This window comes from Oreochromis aureus, linkage group 20 (genome assembly GCF_013358895.1).
Source record: "Oreochromis aureus strain Israel breed Guangdong linkage group 20, ZZ_aureus, whole genome shotgun sequence".
NCBI classification, from domain to species: Eukaryota; Metazoa; Chordata; class Actinopteri; order Cichliformes; family Cichlidae; genus Oreochromis; species Oreochromis aureus.
The window spans coordinates 15,600,522-15,617,594 of record NC_052961.1 but is presented as its reverse complement, the minus strand read 5'-3'; the positions used below and the strand labels follow the sequence as shown (position 1 = coordinate 15,617,594).

The window sequence follows — 17,073 nt, the reverse complement described above, 5'->3', positions numbered from 1 at the left end:
CAATACGGCAGTATGTGTTAAGTATGCACAGAGAACAGGGATCTGTACCATGGAGCTTGTCTTGATTATTGAAAAAATGCTGCCCAGGATCCCAGAACAAATGAGCAGCTCCCTCTGCTGGCGCAGATGCAGGTGGATGTGATGTAAAACCACTGGCAACAATATACTACGAGATTCTGGCAAACGGAGAAAGAAAAGAAGGAAGCAAACTGAATATAAAACAAAAAACACAGTGTACGCACGCTAGATTTACATGGGCTGAAACTGTCAGACCATGCTGTTCTGTCATCTTCGGAGAAAAACATTTTCTTAAAACCTTCACAATTGTCTCACCGGGGAAGAAAAAGAGGCGGCTCTCAACTGTGCGAGCAATAGACTGCAGCTTGACTACATCCATAGACTGGCCAATGTCCACTGTGCTGGGCATGCTCCCTAGGGTGCCCCTGACATATTCGGCTACCTCCTGAACAGTGAACATCTGCAGCAGCTCATCAAAGATATCAGGGAAGCTGTTCAACAGCGCTGCCTTGAGGGGGAAACAAAAGCAAAGAGCTGCAATTAGTAGAATACATATGGAACAAATATTCAGTTTCAAACATGTTACAAATACACTGAAAGTCATAATACAAATGAATGAAAAGGCCTTTCTCCATGACATACACACATAAAATGAAAAAACTCTAAGGAATCCAGCAAATGTGTTGATGCACAAAATGGTTTAGTTAAATTTATATTTAGTCTCAAATTAAAAAATCGAATCTTTCAGATCCAGGGTCAGGTTGCGCAGCATCTGGTGCATTGTGGAACAAACACAAGGGGGCGTTGTAACTTACTGAGGAGGACGTGAGCCCAGGAGCATGAACACAGAGAGGCATGCAGCTGATCAAAGCCCTAGACTGTCCAAAAATCAAGCCAAGGAGGGCTCAACAGTGGCAGTGAAGGATGGAAGCATCAATCACAGAACACAACAAATAAAAGTCACAGGAATAAAACAAGTTAACAAACAAACTCAAGCAATGAAATATGAATGCAAACTGAGAATGAATAAAACTGAAAATTAAAAAAAAAATTATAACAAAAGATAAAAATGTCTGGTGAGCAGGTGACATAAGAGGGATTTTGAGAGTAGTGTAAAGGGGAAATGGTTGTTGGCCGTGAAGTGTGAAGCGTCTGACCTGTGTGAACACCAGATTCTCTGAGCTGCGGCTATCCAGACTCAGGACAAAGCGGATCGACTGGAAAAGCTCTTGGATGCTGGCTCTGAACTGCTCCTCCTCCATCCCGCAGGTGGCTCTTGAGTACAGGATACGAGACTGGACGATGAACTTGAACAGATACTCTAACGCCTGAGGTGATTGTTGGGGAGATGTAGATAGGGAGTCAGTTGGTGCTCACTTCATCAGTTTCCAAACAAAGAATGAAACTTCCATGGTGGATTAGTTTAATATTGAAAATCAATACATAAAACAAATGTTTCTAATCAGGCCCCGTGACAAAGTATCTGTTTAAGAGATTCAATCACAAAGGAAATTCAGAGAGCACATGGAAATGCTGCACTCTGTATGTCATTTTTAATAACTTCCTTTCATTAGCTTTTCTTTCAGCAGGACATCCGCTTCCTGAGGCCTCATACGGTGTCACATTATTCCTTATCAGCACATCTGTTTGACCATTTCCTCATGCCATGCTAATTAATCGCTGCAGAATGAGCCAAGGAAGAACCAGAAGCAAAGTGAGTGCGATACTTTACCCTCATGGCTTCCTGTATGTGGTCCTGTCGGACGACCTCAGCTGAACGGTCCATGTACCACTTTAGACATCGAATCAGCTCTCTGCAGACAAATTGTCTCAAAGTAAGACACTTTGCGCATAACCAGAACCTGAGCTTCTTCTTTATTTGTGCTACAGACTAACTTCAAAGAATTGGGTAAATGTTTTTATACTTGTATGCCAAAGCTCCTGCAAAGTGGTTTTGTATGTATGAGTCCATGACGGGTCTGAAGTGGTAGAAACGGCTGTCCCTGAGCAGGTTAATGATGAAGACCTGAGCACACAAATACATATCTATTGTAAAACACTTCCTCTACTTAAAAGTCACACTACATATTTTAATTTGTGAGTACAGCTCCTTTAATTTTCTTACCAAAGACTGGAAAACCAGCGGCCCGTATTTATCAGTGTTGTCATCTAAAAGACAGAAGAGCGTATCCAGGACATCTCGCAAGAACTGCAAAGAGAGGGGAACAAAAAGAGCACGTCTCAAAACAAGCGTCGCATTAAAGGCTTTACTGCTAACTAAAATAGAAACAAGGAAAAGAGAAAAAAGGATAGCCCCGTCATCACAAACATTTTAGAAACATTTTCCTTCTTTTGTTCTGACACGATAATGTGACGGCTCAACAGACCGGCTCAACGCAATTTTTCTAAATACTAAAAAAACTTTATGTGTATTTTGGATGCACACAAAGAAAGCCTACTCCTTAATCACAACAACACAATATTTAGCAAATAAACAAAATAAAATCATAATAGGATAATAAAACAAATGCTCTTCACATATTGTCAAAAAAACTGAACTTAGTAAAGCTAGAGTTACAGAAATAATAACCTTGACAATCTCCTCCCCGCTGATCTGGCGTAGTCGACCGAGGATGTCCAACACCCTGTCTGGATGGGCCTTCCAGTTAAGAAGAGCCAGAAGGTCCACTGAAAACAGAAAGAAATCAAAATAAGCTGAACTGACCCAGAAAGACACAGCATGGAAGAGCAGCATGTATAAAGTGGTAGATTACCATTTTGTGTTAGTTTGGTGGAGCAGAGTATCGTAGAGACCCAGAAGGTTTCTTTGGGGCTTCTCTGGAAGGGCAGGTTAGCAGGTAGGTTGGGGCAGCTGTTGAAGTCCTCCTTACAGCAGGGCAGGCTCAGATAAAGGCCCTGGTTGCTGAAGGTGGCGTTTTCATCACACTAGAGGATTGAAATGGAACAGTAAGAGTTGGACACACACATGTGGACAATTAATATTTAATGAAAGAATACTGCAGCAAAAAGAGCTGCAGTTCTAGTCAATAACAGGGTGGCTGTAGCTGTGGCTTTTGGCAGCTGTTGCTCAGAAGGTTGAGTTTACACTAAACATAAGGTACCCAGCTCCTCCAACTTGCATGTCCTTGTGTCCTTGGGCAAGGTACCAAACCCCCCAAACTGCCCCAGATTTATCCATCAGAGTACGTGCATGTGAGGAGAAGCCATGCGTGTATAGTATAAAAGCTCTATGTGAATGTGCCTTGTATATGTAGCGTATTTACCATTAAATATCAGTCAAAAATGGTAAATCGGCAAATGAATTTGTCTCTTCTCTCTGGGAGCAGTAAAAAAAACCCAGCCAACTGCCACACTAGACCTCGGTTATTTACATAATTACGTTTTAATGTGCTAAGTACACGTGCATGATCACATATCAAAAACTGATGGCATGTCAGGCAGCTAACAAGGATAAGATATTGCATAAAGGCAGGACTTTCACTCGTGTATGAGTCACTTTCTACAGCAGCTGCAGAGCACCACATGTCTGCAGCATCTTACCTTGTACACATACAGCTCATGACTCTCATCTGAGAGTGTGGTCCCATCCTCTCTCATCAGAGGAGTGAAGGCAAAACCAAACAGTTTTTTCTCCCCTTTGTCTTTAGCTGAAAGGAAACACATCACAGTATCCTGAATCATATACTTAACTATGCTGCATAAACCTTGCATACTGTGAGCAATCATCCGAATAAACTTGTGTACTGGGGGTTTTATCTGCCACTGGGGTGCATTACTGACTCACTGGAGCAGTGTCTGAATTCAAATCGTAGGTGGGAGCCTCTGAAACGGTCTATAGGAATGGGCAGCTTGACCATCTCACTCCAGCGAGGACTGTTGTTGTGATACAGGACAAACGAGCGATATTCAGAGCTGTTAGGCTCCCCACTGCCTAAACTGATGCAATCCTGCAAAAAAAGCAAAACCACGGGAGGAAGGTTAGACTTGCTGTAGTTCATATACTGACGATATGGCACGTATTAACTCATGTGCACATGCGTCATACTTTGAGTGTGTCGCCGTCGGCGTAGAGCACATAGAGCGTGACTTCGATGTTCTTCTGGACACTTTTGCCGCCCCTCTCAAACTCCCCCCGCTCCAGGGTCAGATACAGGTCGTTGCGTGTGTCACCTAGGAAAATTAAACAGCCCGAATTTTACTTAGAGGGGAAATGATTTCACAGATTTGTCAGAGAGAACACTGCTGTTCGTGAGAGAAAAAAAATTATGAAGCCTTTTGTGGGTCCAGAGGGAGTTTCGCAAAATATGACTGCCTCAAGTAAGATCACTTTGAGGTCAGCTGAGTCTGAAAAAATAATCTGGAAGTTTGGAGTTGGAAAACAATTAATCTGCATTAGGAAGGCAAAGACATCTCTGAAATTCTCCGACTACGACAACAACCCTGTCTCCAGCCATGTTCATGCGAGCCTCTGCTCCACAGAGGAAGTGTGAGCGGTCAACATAAATTAAGCTTCCATGTGGACTCGAATGTGCACTGCATGTCACCGTTCTCCTCAATGCAAAGTGACCCCACTGAGTTGCAATAGACCAGCTCATGACTGCCTCAGCACCTTTTGTTCGGTCAGAGTTTAATGGAATAAATATCAGTGGCAACAGTGCACGCAGATATTGCAGTTATTTATAAAATCAGATTATAGTTATTTATATCAAGTCATTTCCTTGGGGACAGATGACTCACAAGGAGTGATATTGGGAGGTATTTCAGGCTAACTGGAAATAAGCTGGAGAGGGGAGGAGAGGACAGGATTATGCATTCTCAGTAGACACAAAGCACTGCAATGTCAGCTGATGAAATATTCCGAAATAAACACACTTCTCCCTTTTCTCTTTCTTTGAGTTATCTTTAAAGACCTCTGCTCTTTAAAATCTGCTCTGCACCTGACCTACATGCTGATCTCACGCAGAGGGAGCGAAGAAAGGAAGAGTCTACAAAACACCAGGAGTAGAGAAAGTACTTTGTAGTAGCAACAACATAGTGTAACGCCATTACAATTAAAAGTTTTGTTTTTTATTATGTAAGTTCAAGTACATAGAGAACACAAGCTGAATGCAGTTGGTATAAAAGGGAAAGTGTTTTTTCTGCAAAAAATTGTTTTTGTGTGTCACGCATATAGACTCAGTGGCCACTTCATTAGGTATACCTTGCTAGTACTGGGCAGGACCCATTTTTACCTTTAGAAGAGTCTGGCCAGGTTTTCCACAATGCTGGAAACATTCTTCAGAGATTTTGGTCCATATTGACATGACAGCATCACACAGTTGCTGCAGATTTGTCAGCTGCACAATGATGTAAATCTTGCATTTAAGCACACTTCAAAGGGGCTTTATTAGACTGAGATCTGGTGACTTTGGATGCCATTGAAGTACAGTGAACTCATTGTCATGCTTGGGAAAACAGTTTGAGATGATTGATGTTTTGTGAAACGGTGCTTCATCCTGCTGGAAGCAGTCAACAGAAGTCTACACAGTGGTGACAAATGGATGGACATGGTCAGCAACAATACTCAGGCAGGTGGTGTTTAAATGATGTTCAGCTGGTGCTAATGGCCCAAAGTGTGCCAGGAAACATCCCCCACGCCATTATGTCACCACCACCATCAGCTTCAACTGCTGATACAGAGCAGCACAGATCCGTGCCTTCATGTTGTTTTGGCCAAAATATAAGAAACTGACTATCATTAAAACAAGCAACATTTTTTACAATCTTCAATTGCTTGTTTTTGGTGTTCCTGTGTGAATCGTTGCCTCAGTTTCCTGTTCTCAGCTGAAAGGAGTGGCATGTGTGGTCTTCTGCTACTGTAGCCCATCTGCTTCAAGTTTCATTATGTTGGGGGTTCAGAGATGATCTTCTGGATACTTTGGTTGTAGCATGTGGTAATTTGAGTTACAGGTGTTCTCCTGTAAGTTCAAACCAGCCTGGCCATTGTCCTGTGGCCTCTGGCATCAACAAGTCTGCAGAAGAATAAGGTTATGCTCATTCTCATTCTCTGTAAAAAGCGGGCATGACTTTGTGGGAAAACCTAAGTAGACTGGTAGTTTCTGAAATACTCGGAAACAACCATGCCATCTTCAAAGTCACTTAAATCACCTTTCTCACCCATTCTGATACGGAGTTTTTCTGTCATGGGCTGGGTCGTGTGACCCAGTGTTTGAGTTTATGTATCTTTTTTTATTCATTTGTGCCCTGGTTTATTTTGAGATTGCTGTTTAGTCCTTTGTTCCTTAGTTGTTTATGTCATCTCTCCCTCTAAGTCTCCCTGGTTCATGTGTCGTTATGTTTAGTTCATGTCATGTCTAATCTCCATGTTTCCTGTTTTACTTTGAAAGTCTGTATTCAATGTCAGTGTATTTGGTTTCACCTCTCCTGTTCTGTCGTTAGGTTCATGTGTGTCAGCTGTGCTCCCATGTGTGGCCACTTCCCCTAATCATCCCTCATGTGTATTTAGTCTCTGTGTTTCATGCAGTCCGTGTCGCGTCGTCTGTGTTCTCACCTCCATGTTTTCACGGTCAGTCTATGCAGTGATCATCATAGTCTCTGAGTCTTCTTAGTTTGTCACAGTATTAGTTTTCCCAGTTTAGTTATAGTCTAGTTTAGTCACACTATCTCTGCTTTGTTTGTACACTTTGTCTTCAGCCACAATAAAGGTTCGCTTTCTGTTAAGTTCACTCCCGTCTACTCACTTGTGTACGCACCTGGGTCCATCACACACACCGCCGCACGGCCTGTCTCCGCAGACCGTGACATTTTCAGCAGATCATCATGACCATGTCTACATGCCCAGATACACTGAGTTGTCGTTACATGATTGGCTGATTAGATATTTCCGTTAACATGAAGCGGAACAGGTGTAGCCAACAAAGTGGCCGTGGAGTGTATAACATTAGATCTGTAATTTGCTGGTTTTAACTATTTTATACAGAGGGCTTCAAACTCTCTAAGCAGTGAGGGCTACAGTAGAATCGTCTCTAAACAAAGAAAACTTAAAGACTTCTGAAATGTGATACAAGCTCACTGATTTCATACACTTTGTACAAGCGCTATGTTTTATAAGTTTGTACCATATTCTAAAAGTAAAGTCCTGATAAATAGTACAGTCATTAATCTGTCAGCTAAACCACCTACAGACATCAGCACGAAAAAGTACAGTGACATGTGGGGGTACCAAGAAGTATCAAATGAAAATGTTCTACCCTAGTGCAAGTACCTTAGTGGATTACTGGAGTAAATGTACTTACTGTGTTATTTTCCACTACTGCAATATGCAACTCACACCTACATGTTTTCCAGTCTCTATCTAGATTGGAATAGCTATAATAACATGCCTGTAAACCGAGCAACATGACCATTCACATATATTGGCATTCATTTGCTGGTGTACACACAAAGCAAAGGGTTGGTTTTTGGGCTGATAGTAAGACTGGAGATTTCTTTGCTTGGACCAGTAATGAGGTGGAACTGTTCCTGTATATTTGGAAACAAAGATAATCAATTGCCAGAGAAGGACAAGACAAGAATTACCCATAAAGGATTAAACAACTGAAGGTGTTTGAGCCAAGCTAAAACATTTTGGATTAATTTATGTGATCCAATCAGGAGGCGAATGTCAAGTTTTCTTTGTTACCTGCTCAGATGATTTTTTGGTGCCCTAACATGCTCTAGTGGATGCCAGACATTAAAACAGTAAAGGTTGCATGTAGATGTTTTAACAGTTTAAAGCTGAGGCTGCACACTGAACTTCTCTTTGTCCATTATAGCCTTCTACTTTTTGCCTCCTTACCTGGCAAGATGACATCTGGGAAACCCAGTTTGCGTGTGAGTGCCAAAGCCCTGTTGAACACAGCCTGGTTCTCCCGTCTGATTTGCTCCAGCTCACCTCGCAGCAGCTGCAGGGAAATGATGAGGCCTGGAGGCAGGGGCAAAGGGATGGTGGGCATAAATGATCGTGTGTAAATTGGGAAAAGGGCAAATGAAGAGGTGTGAGGTTGTGGGTGGAAATCAGAATCGAATAAAAGACAGCACAGGGACAAAGAAGAAGAGAGATGTAAGAAGGGAGGGACAGAGGGGTATTTAAAGGACATTAGTCAGAATATGGGGGAGGAGAAGACAGACAGAAGAGTGAATGGAGAGACGTGATCGGAGCCAGAACATAAGGAGGGAGGGAAAAATTGGGTTCTGGAATTACACAAAGAATCGAGGGAAAATATGGGTTTTGCACAAATCCGGGGACGTATTATTGTGAGGCTTGAGTCTTAAATAACCTATGAGATACTCATAGGGAGAGATGTAACAGTGAATTATGAAAGATCAACCCTTACAGTCTCTCCACTTTTCAATATTTCACAAAGCAAGATGGTTTAACGAGACACGAGGCGATCTTTTGAAAGAAGAAAACAAATTGGCTGAGCTGCATGTGCTGCATGTGTTGCATGCAGTTGAATGTACAGGTGTTTTGTTTTCATTACGAATTTTATAATTAAACAGCCCCATTTTTAAGTACAGTTGTAAAAAAGTTACAGATAAAATTGTCAAAAAACCCATTAAACTATGTTTAAAAAAACTGGGACACCAGAGCCCATTTAGAACAGACCGAGGAGTAGTGGAAAATTGTCCTGTGAGCCAAATCACAGGACAGTTTTCCACTGCCCACTGAATTTCTGTGGACACCTCTGGGTGTCTGTTTTAAGAGGAATGGGTATTAACAAGCTCGTTATCAGCGCACAATTAGATTGCCAGAATATGTGGAGGTATATTTGTGCACACTGGAAGGCTATAGACAGCCTGCCATTCAGTTGTTATTGTTAAGGAAAAGCCTTTCTTGTTTCAACAATACAATGCCAACATAGATTCTTCTCCACAATAAAAGATTCCCAGCGCTAAACTGGCCTCCTTGTAGCAGTTGACCTGTCAACTACTGAAAATATTTAAAATATCACAAATCACAAATACAACAAATGAGGTCCCTGAAAAGCTGAAATACAATATCAATAGTCTGCTTTCAAAACACCAGCAATTTGTCTTGTCAGTTCCCAAACACTTACAGAGTTTTGTTAAAAAAAAGAAGTGATGCAACATGGTGGTAAACATGCCCCTGTCCCAGCTTCAGAAATCTGTTGTTGGCTTCGAGATGAGCTTAATGTTCCTTTTTTTTTTTAAAATGTGTGCTGTTTGTTTACAATTTTGAATTAAATATGGGAAGTTCTGTTATTGTTTACATCTAACTAGCTTCTTTTGGAAACAAGGCTATATTTGTTTTTTTAATTTAAAGAAAAGAAAAGAAAAGAAAAGAAAGGAAAAGAAAAGAAAAGAAAAGAAAAGAAAGAAAAGAAAGAAAGAAAAAAGAAAAACAGAGGTGGAAATTTAATGGGAGATCAGCAGAAACAGCATATTTACCATAGTTGGTGCTGGGGGCTGAATACTTGGTGTTAGACTTGCGGATGATGTTCTCGTGTACCTGGTACCATTCATTCTCATTGTTACATCTGGAGAGAAAGACAGTTGGGTAGGGCTGTTAACAACACACCCATTAGAGGGTCCAGATGGATGGTTCAGGACTGTGTGTATGGGGACTGCACGAGCAGCATGAGTCCCAGAGCCGATTTCCTCCTGGAGAAAAGGTAGCAGCAGGAGGAGGTGCTATCAAGCAGCACATTAGCCGAAATGCACAGCGCACTAAGCAAACCTGACAGTCAGCTCTCTACCAGCCTTTTTCATTACTGTGGGCCCAAAGGCCCCTGGGAAAGGCATGGGGAAATGCACATACTGGAGCGATATAAGAGCCGACAGTTTGGAGGCAGCTCAGCACTGAATCACTGCTTCCTTTTTAAAGGGAAGGGATCTTTACGTCCACCGAGAAAGCCAATAAAAACGGCGGTTTTCTATTCGAGAAATCTTTATTTCACACTGAGCTGCTGTATGGTACTCCACAAGAAAAACAGAACGTAACTGGATGGCAAAGTGTAAAGACGATCACTGACCGGGAGCGAGCTCAGAGAAGGACAGTGCAGATACGAGGAGACACTCTAGCTGTTGACTGACAAGAAAATATGCTGAGCGTGGCATTATTTTTGCTTTGTCCTCTATCTTTGCTCAATTATCTATGTGTCATCTCTCTCTGCCTCTTCCCCTCTCCTTCTCTGTGTCTCCTTCCTTCACTGGGCTGGCTGGTGTACAGGAGTGTCTTTCTGTGGCAAAGCCTAACAGAAGCAGCCAGATTCACAACATGCCAAGTGCCCTATCTCAGGCCCAGGGTGAGAAGCTATTGATTTTCCAGAGGACGCTTCATTATCATTCTGGTCAAAAACACCCCAAGCATCAGCAGTGTAACACTAGGTTGTCATGCTCAACATTTCTAGAACATTTACAGATTCCTGCTGCTCTTCACAGATTCGTTAACCCTATATTCACAAAAGCACAGAAGCCTTACAACGAGGAAACGGCTAAGCAGAAGGAGAAGAAGAAGAAAAGGAAGAATAGCTTCAGTGGTATATTTACGTATAAACTTTGAGCACAAAGTCCTTCTCCTCTTTGAGGTCGGTGATGGTGTGGAAAACATCACTCATGGCAAGTACAGCGCAGCCATAAGGTCGCCTATACTGCACATGCGGCGGGCCTTTCTTTGAGTCATTCAGCAGCATACGGCCTGTAAAACAAACAGAGAAATGATTTGCTAAGAAGAACCACTAAAAATTTATAACCATGAGTAAGACGTCATCATACACTCGTTACTTACCAGTTCTTATGACGTGTGCAACAATGTACAGGTCTCTCTTCAAGTCTTTGCTGCTTAGGTCCTACAGAGAGGCAGGAAAACAAATGTTAACAGATTCAAGAAGGAATAAAAAAGTAAAAAAAGTAAAAATATCTTACCGTGAAGAGAGCACACAGGCGATCAACCTTCTCTGGATTCTTTGGTCCTCCATTTTTGTTCAGTTTCACCATGAACTTTTCACTGAAAAAGAAGCCAGATCACAGTTTCACAGTGTCTGTCGACCACAGAATGCCTCAATCTGCTGGACAGGGACTGTGTGTAGATGTGTATGTATGTTTGTGCTCTTGAACAGATACAGTTCCCATTCAAGGCTGTTATGTGCGCGCTGAGACTCCTCGGTGTACCTGATCTGTTTGGCCTCGCGACTGTCATACAGAGAAAAGAAGACGTCTGCATCCTCGCTGATGCTGTTGTAAGTGAAGCTCTTCAGGTTGATGAAGAGGTGGTGCGACACAGGGACACGGCAACCGTCACCATGGCGCTGTCTTATGCTATCACCCTGAGAACGAAAAAGAAAGTGACCGCTCACAAGACCACACTGCAAGCGAGGCCAAATACCTGCCACTCTGTATATAGATATGTTTATTAAACAGATCAATGGAAGTATTGAAACTGTTGAATAATTCATAAATAAGCTTTACAGTGTTGTAACTAGAGTCTATTTATAGTGGAGTCAGTAGAGATGATGGATTTCATCCCAATTAGGATATGAAAAGACGAACAGAGTGATGGAAAATTGGTGGCTTTGCTATAAGGGACGGTGCGATATCCTGTATTTATATAATGTATAAGGTTAACAATGAAAAGAGGCAGCTTTCATATGCATATGTGAATGCACAAAATCCACAAAGTTCATAAGACCTCTGAAACTCACATATTTGCTTGTTTATTTTTTATGTACATAAGCTAAAGTGCGCTAACAGCAGTTTATGCTTATGTAAATCTTTACAGTTATCACACTAGTTTCACTCTTCTTGGGCCCAAAGCCAGACAGACTTTACAGCACATCCCCAAACAAAATGCAACATGTCTTTAAAATAGTGTTTCAACACGAGAGAAAGCTATGATATGGCCTACAGCACCATTTGTGCATGCACTGGGACATATGTGATCCCAGTGGGAACCAGTCCTCACGCCCTGGCAGTGTTGGTGTCAGTTGGTGTCAGGTTCTCACCAGTATTATAGGCACCAAACACCAAAGAGTCTAAATGTGATAGCCTTAGTGCCAGAGCAGTGGCCTGACTTCAGGACACTCATTTGCGACAGAGTGTTTGGAAAAGAAATGAAAAATGAGATTTGCTGATGAAAAATGAGCTGTGACGTGTTCATGAACACCACTGAAATGGCCGTACCTGGTTTGTGCTTTGCTGACCACAATGTCTGCTGGATACATGCTAAAAAAGTTCAGAGGAAAAGATGTCAGATCAGTGAGTCCATTGTTGTTTTTTCATCCCACACAGCTTTGAACTTATTTACCTTACAGGAGCTTCAGACAAACACCACCTGAGCGATGCCCCAGTTGATGCTTCAAATCTGACTAAATTTCACCTACGTACATTGCCGAGTGGCTACGCTAGTGTTCCTGCAGCGCTAAAAGAAGCCCACATGAGGCAAAACGTGAGCATGTGGGAGAGAAGAGGACAAAGCCAGTATCGCCCACACACCCCCCTTCTCTGCTCAGCAGCCTAAAAGAACTCCTCTACTCCCATCCTTCAGGAGGTGCCAAGGTCTTGTGCCCTGCCAAAGACAAGCTCACTTTCATCGACAGAGTCAGGAGGCTTTCTGGCAAGGAAGACCTGCGCTGTTGTTTCTGGACAGAGCATTTAGTGCACAAACATTCAGCGTGCAAAGCTGAGAAACATGGCAAGGGGATAATGGGAGGCTGCAGGGCAGTTGGAGAGTGTTTTCATCAGCATATGGTGCTTCAGCCACTGAAAAGAAAGGATCTCCCTCCCAGATAGCAGTCTCCAGCAGCATTACATTAGATTTCGTAACATCTGTGCTGTAATCACATATTTCTAAAATTGGATCTGCTTCAGCAAGTCTCCTCTGTGTGTATAGATTTGGAAGTCCCACATCACTACAACTAAAGCACATTTGAGACATGACTTATTCATGGAAATGTGTCTCTGGTCTGGTTCTTTCCTTAAAGCAAGCAAGACTTAAATCTGCAATTTATTTTTAAAAAATAACAATTAAATATTCATTTGCATGTACTGTACTTTTCCCACAGCCTCACCTGGGCCTGTCACTTTGCATTATGTATGCATTACTAGTTAGCAATCACCGTGGCGATAGTCACGTGCACGTAAGAAAAGGGACACATTCAATATGGCTGTAAGATAAGCATAAAGAAGAAGTCACATGACGCAGCTCCAACAGCTGAATCGTGCAGTCTCTGGTGAGTCACCTTGCTATGGATGATTTGATAATCGGTACATTCTCACATCACTACAACAACACAATCCTATATGGAAAAGCAGCGTGTGCAATGGCAAAAAAAAAGCGCTCGGTAGGTAAAAAAGGATTGAGTGCAAGACAGTGAGTCATGCCTACATATATAGTTTATGCATGCTGCAGGGACACATTTAATTGCATTTTATCATCCAAAGAATACAAATGCACTGCACTGACTTATTCTGTTTAATAATTAAAGGGATGTGTTTGTACAGCGTGAATTGGTTCAACAATATTTCCAGCCAACATACCAGTTTGTATAGCTCTGATACGCTGATCTGATCCGGATCCACCATTTCAAACTCTTTTCTGGGAACAAGGTCTAAGCCAAGGTGTCTGATGGGAGAGGGATTCGGTGTGAGTAAAGAAAAACAGAGGGGGAAAAAACACGTTATAGTTTTTAGCTCAAATGAAACAAAGGTGTCATATCACCATAATAAAATCTTCAAACATTCCTTAATAACAGTGATTCTGAAACTCTTCCTGGCATGACCCCCCTTTCAGAAGTCAAACCAGTGCACACCACTTACTCCACAATTTTCGTAAGTTGAAATTTACCTGAAATTTAGCATAATAATAGTCAGTATAAAACCATATAAAGCTCACGAATAAATCCAAACAAAACATACTCGGGAACACTAAATAGCAATTGCTAAGAGACTGAAAAATCCTGATTTGTTACAGATTTAGCAGCTTATTTTCCTCACGTGAATCTTGATTAGCTGACATAAATATATACAGTATTTAAGAGAACAATACTTTCCTGGGAAATGTAATGGAGCAAAAGTACACAAGAAAAACACCTGCACTTAACCGTTTTAACCCAAATAAAGCATATACTGTGTACAGGTTGGTGTATCACCCACACAGAATAAAAAAAAGTTTATTTTTTAAGGCTACAGCACCACATCCAGCAGACAATATTAGATCATTTTATTCCAACAGCTCAGTAAGACATTTCTGTCATCCCTGGAAACCCGTAGTAGAACGAGGATTTATGGGTTTGAATGGTACTTAACCACTCAACATGAGTTTGCATTATAGTAACCCACTAAAGGGGTTAAGAACAGTACTGGAATAATTGTACTCTGTTGCCAGGTACAGTTGTCTCATGTGGTTGTATCTCATACTGTAACTCTTGACTTAAGCAAAACTGTGCAGCCTTAACTCGTGAAGCACTCTCTGCGCCGCGATGATCTTTTGACCATGAAATTAGATCACTGCAGCTCGCAGATCAGCATGCACCACACCGTACTGACCTCAACGTGCATGATAAACGACTCCATACTTTAAGAGTTTGTATATTTGATTCCAAGCACGATATGCACAAATATTGACCAAGTAAAGTTGTTTAAAGTGAATTTTATGTCCAAAAATCTCTAAATCTGTTTTTAAACTGACAGATTTTCCCTCCACCTAGAGCTCTTCCTCGGCTGAACTGAAGCCCTCGCATCATTATTTCTGTTATGGATGCCTGTCACAGCTCAGTTGGAAGGGGTTTGAAACTGGCAACAGTAAGAATATGGCTTTACAGTTCCTCCGGGGGGATTTGCATTGACTTTAAGCTGCTTCAGATTCACTCATCTGCTAAATGACCATAAAATTACATCACAGCAATGCTCTTACACACCCACTCATCCACTGTGGCAGATCTCTCCAGTGTCATTTTTATTTATTTTTTTATTCTTTGGTGGCCAATAGTTTGAAACAAATGTTTGCTTTATAGCATGACTTCACTTAACCCACTCTCTTAATCTCAGTGCACTCAGTGCGAGTGTTACTCACTCATTGCCCCAGTCAAGCCGTACGGTGATGTGGCGCTTGATCTCGCGAGTCTGGTCTTGGGCGAGGTGACCCTGGATCAGCTGCCGACGAAGGTCAATGAGCTCGTTCATCACATGGCGCAGTTTATGGAATAGATCTACCTTGTGTTTCTGTATTTAAAGAAGGCAAAAAAGATTAAAAACTGTCTCTCCACTGTCTCTGAAATAAGAATTCAGTGATTTCATTTTACATTCAGGCCAAACAGGAGATCAAGACAAAATCATGCTTTGAATCCAGGCCTCTGCCAGCCCGTGCAAGCTGCAGAACAATATGTGTTGCAGCTGAGTTTCAAGCCCACTGGTTTTGTTAATGAAACGAAAAAAATACAGTTTCCTCACAAGTCTGCTTTGACCTCATCACAGTAATGAATTTCATCACCATCTCTCACGGACCAAGAACAACAGTTTTAATTCAGGCATTCTCTGTTCTCCCTAATGGTATGACAAGCCCACATAACCACCCAGGTTTGTTTACATAAATGCAAAGATTAAACACCACTACAATGCCAATATAAATTTAATGAGGATAAACACTACATGCTTTCAAAGGCTGGTAGCTGCTGAAAACAAAGATTTTTGTCAGGGTTGATGAGCCCTTTCAGACCGCTATTCTGCAGGGCTAATTACGTGCATTATAATGGATACACAGCTATGCTTAGGCCATTGTTCCCTGAAGTAATACCATGAATTCTAATTGGCAACAATAAGGTGAAATGTATCAACATCTAGCCAATGCCGCATCCTACAGGGGGGTGAGCACCAAAACCAGCACTGTTAAATCAGGGCTTCATATTAGTCGAGCTTCAGAGGAAGTTACATCACCACTCCAATGCCGGAGGCTGCTTAGTTGCTCAGAGCATGAGCAGTCCTCAGTGAGAGGTTATGTAAAAACTCGCTGCCTGTTCTGCAACATAGCCACTCAGCTCCCGAACTCAAAACCCTACCAACCACTTCTGCCTGCCCCCTCGACACTTAGCAGGATTAAGGATGCTTTAGGTTTCCAGTAATCACTTTTTGCCCGGCAAAGTAAAGGCTGAGTGAAGGTGGTGGATCTTAAGAAACGGTGAGAGGCAGGCCAAGATCAATAAATGGCAGAATGACACAGCATGAAATTGCATACGACAGGTCTGTAGGCCATTATCTGTGTCCAACCACCATCTCTGTTCTACATAGATAGTACATGAAAATACAGGGTGACAGTCAGAATGACATGGAGTGGAGAAACATCTTAAGGAGATGTCGCTGGACTATATTTCTAGCGAATCACTACTCCCGTCGGCAAACCTTTTTTTACCAGGTGTTGAATTGTGAGCAGGAAAGAAAACATGATTCCATCAAACTACTTAGGGGAATGCAAATGAAGCAACGGTGGATGCATTTTCTTTGCGAAAGCTGTTTTGTCAAATCCCTTGGAAATCTTAGTAATCTCAGATCCACACGCACATTTATTGCTTGGTGGTTTGTTTTGATATAAGCAAGATGTACTGTAATATACTGCCACTGACCACATAGAGCTGCTTCCACAAAACGCCCCATTCCTGCAGTGTGGAGGTGGTCTCTGTGATAATAGGGTCCTCGAGGGGTACCACCGTCTCGCACAGCCTACAGCGAAAAAACATGAATTTCAAATCAATCCCTGAAGCATCAATACAACTGGTACAAAAACATATTCATACTACACAATATGAAGACTTGTCTTAAAATTGCAGCATTTGCCTCTTTATTTTAGAAAAGCTACATAATGAAAATGTTGTATTTAGCATGAAACTGTGTTTTCAACATATAGTTTTCTTTTTCAGCTGTTCTTTTGTAGGTTTGCTGCTGTGCTTGGGATCATTGTCCTGCTACAGAGGAGTTCATGGTATACTCAATGACTGCAACATACTCAGATTTAGTGGCTGCAAAATGAGTCCAGATCCTGTGCAT

General features: G+C 41.9%; 1 protein-coding gene across 1 annotated transcript in view; it reads right to left on the bottom strand.

Moving 5' to 3' along the window:
- Positions 1 to 17,073, bottom strand: part of LOC116324770 (dedicator of cytokinesis protein 3) — a 52,149-nt gene that overhangs the window by 20,328 nt on the left and 14,748 nt on the right. The window contains exons 5-25 of the mRNA XM_039604005.1: positions 16,653 to 16,749; positions 15,110 to 15,258; positions 13,576 to 13,660; positions 12,220 to 12,261; positions 11,212 to 11,366; positions 10,966 to 11,047; positions 10,829 to 10,889; positions 10,591 to 10,738; positions 9,490 to 9,578; positions 7,877 to 8,002; positions 4,085 to 4,209; positions 3,824 to 3,986; positions 3,580 to 3,686; positions 2,793 to 2,964; positions 2,609 to 2,706; positions 2,144 to 2,227; positions 1,944 to 2,044; positions 1,751 to 1,832; positions 1,176 to 1,346; positions 334 to 526; positions 49 to 176 (exon numbers count right to left, since the gene is read on the bottom strand). Coding sequence (XP_039459939.1) covers positions 49 to 176; positions 334 to 526; positions 1,176 to 1,346; positions 1,751 to 1,832; positions 1,944 to 2,044; positions 2,144 to 2,227; positions 2,609 to 2,706; positions 2,793 to 2,964; positions 3,580 to 3,686; positions 3,824 to 3,986; positions 4,085 to 4,209; positions 7,877 to 8,002; positions 9,490 to 9,578; positions 10,591 to 10,738; positions 10,829 to 10,889; positions 10,966 to 11,047; positions 11,212 to 11,366; positions 12,220 to 12,261; positions 13,576 to 13,660; positions 15,110 to 15,258; positions 16,653 to 16,749 — 2,458 coding nt within the window. The remainder of the gene's footprint in view (positions 1 to 48; positions 177 to 333; positions 527 to 1,175; positions 1,347 to 1,750; positions 1,833 to 1,943; positions 2,045 to 2,143; positions 2,228 to 2,608; positions 2,707 to 2,792; positions 2,965 to 3,579; positions 3,687 to 3,823; positions 3,987 to 4,084; positions 4,210 to 7,876; positions 8,003 to 9,489; positions 9,579 to 10,590; positions 10,739 to 10,828; positions 10,890 to 10,965; positions 11,048 to 11,211; positions 11,367 to 12,219; positions 12,262 to 13,575; positions 13,661 to 15,109; positions 15,259 to 16,652; positions 16,750 to 17,073) is intronic.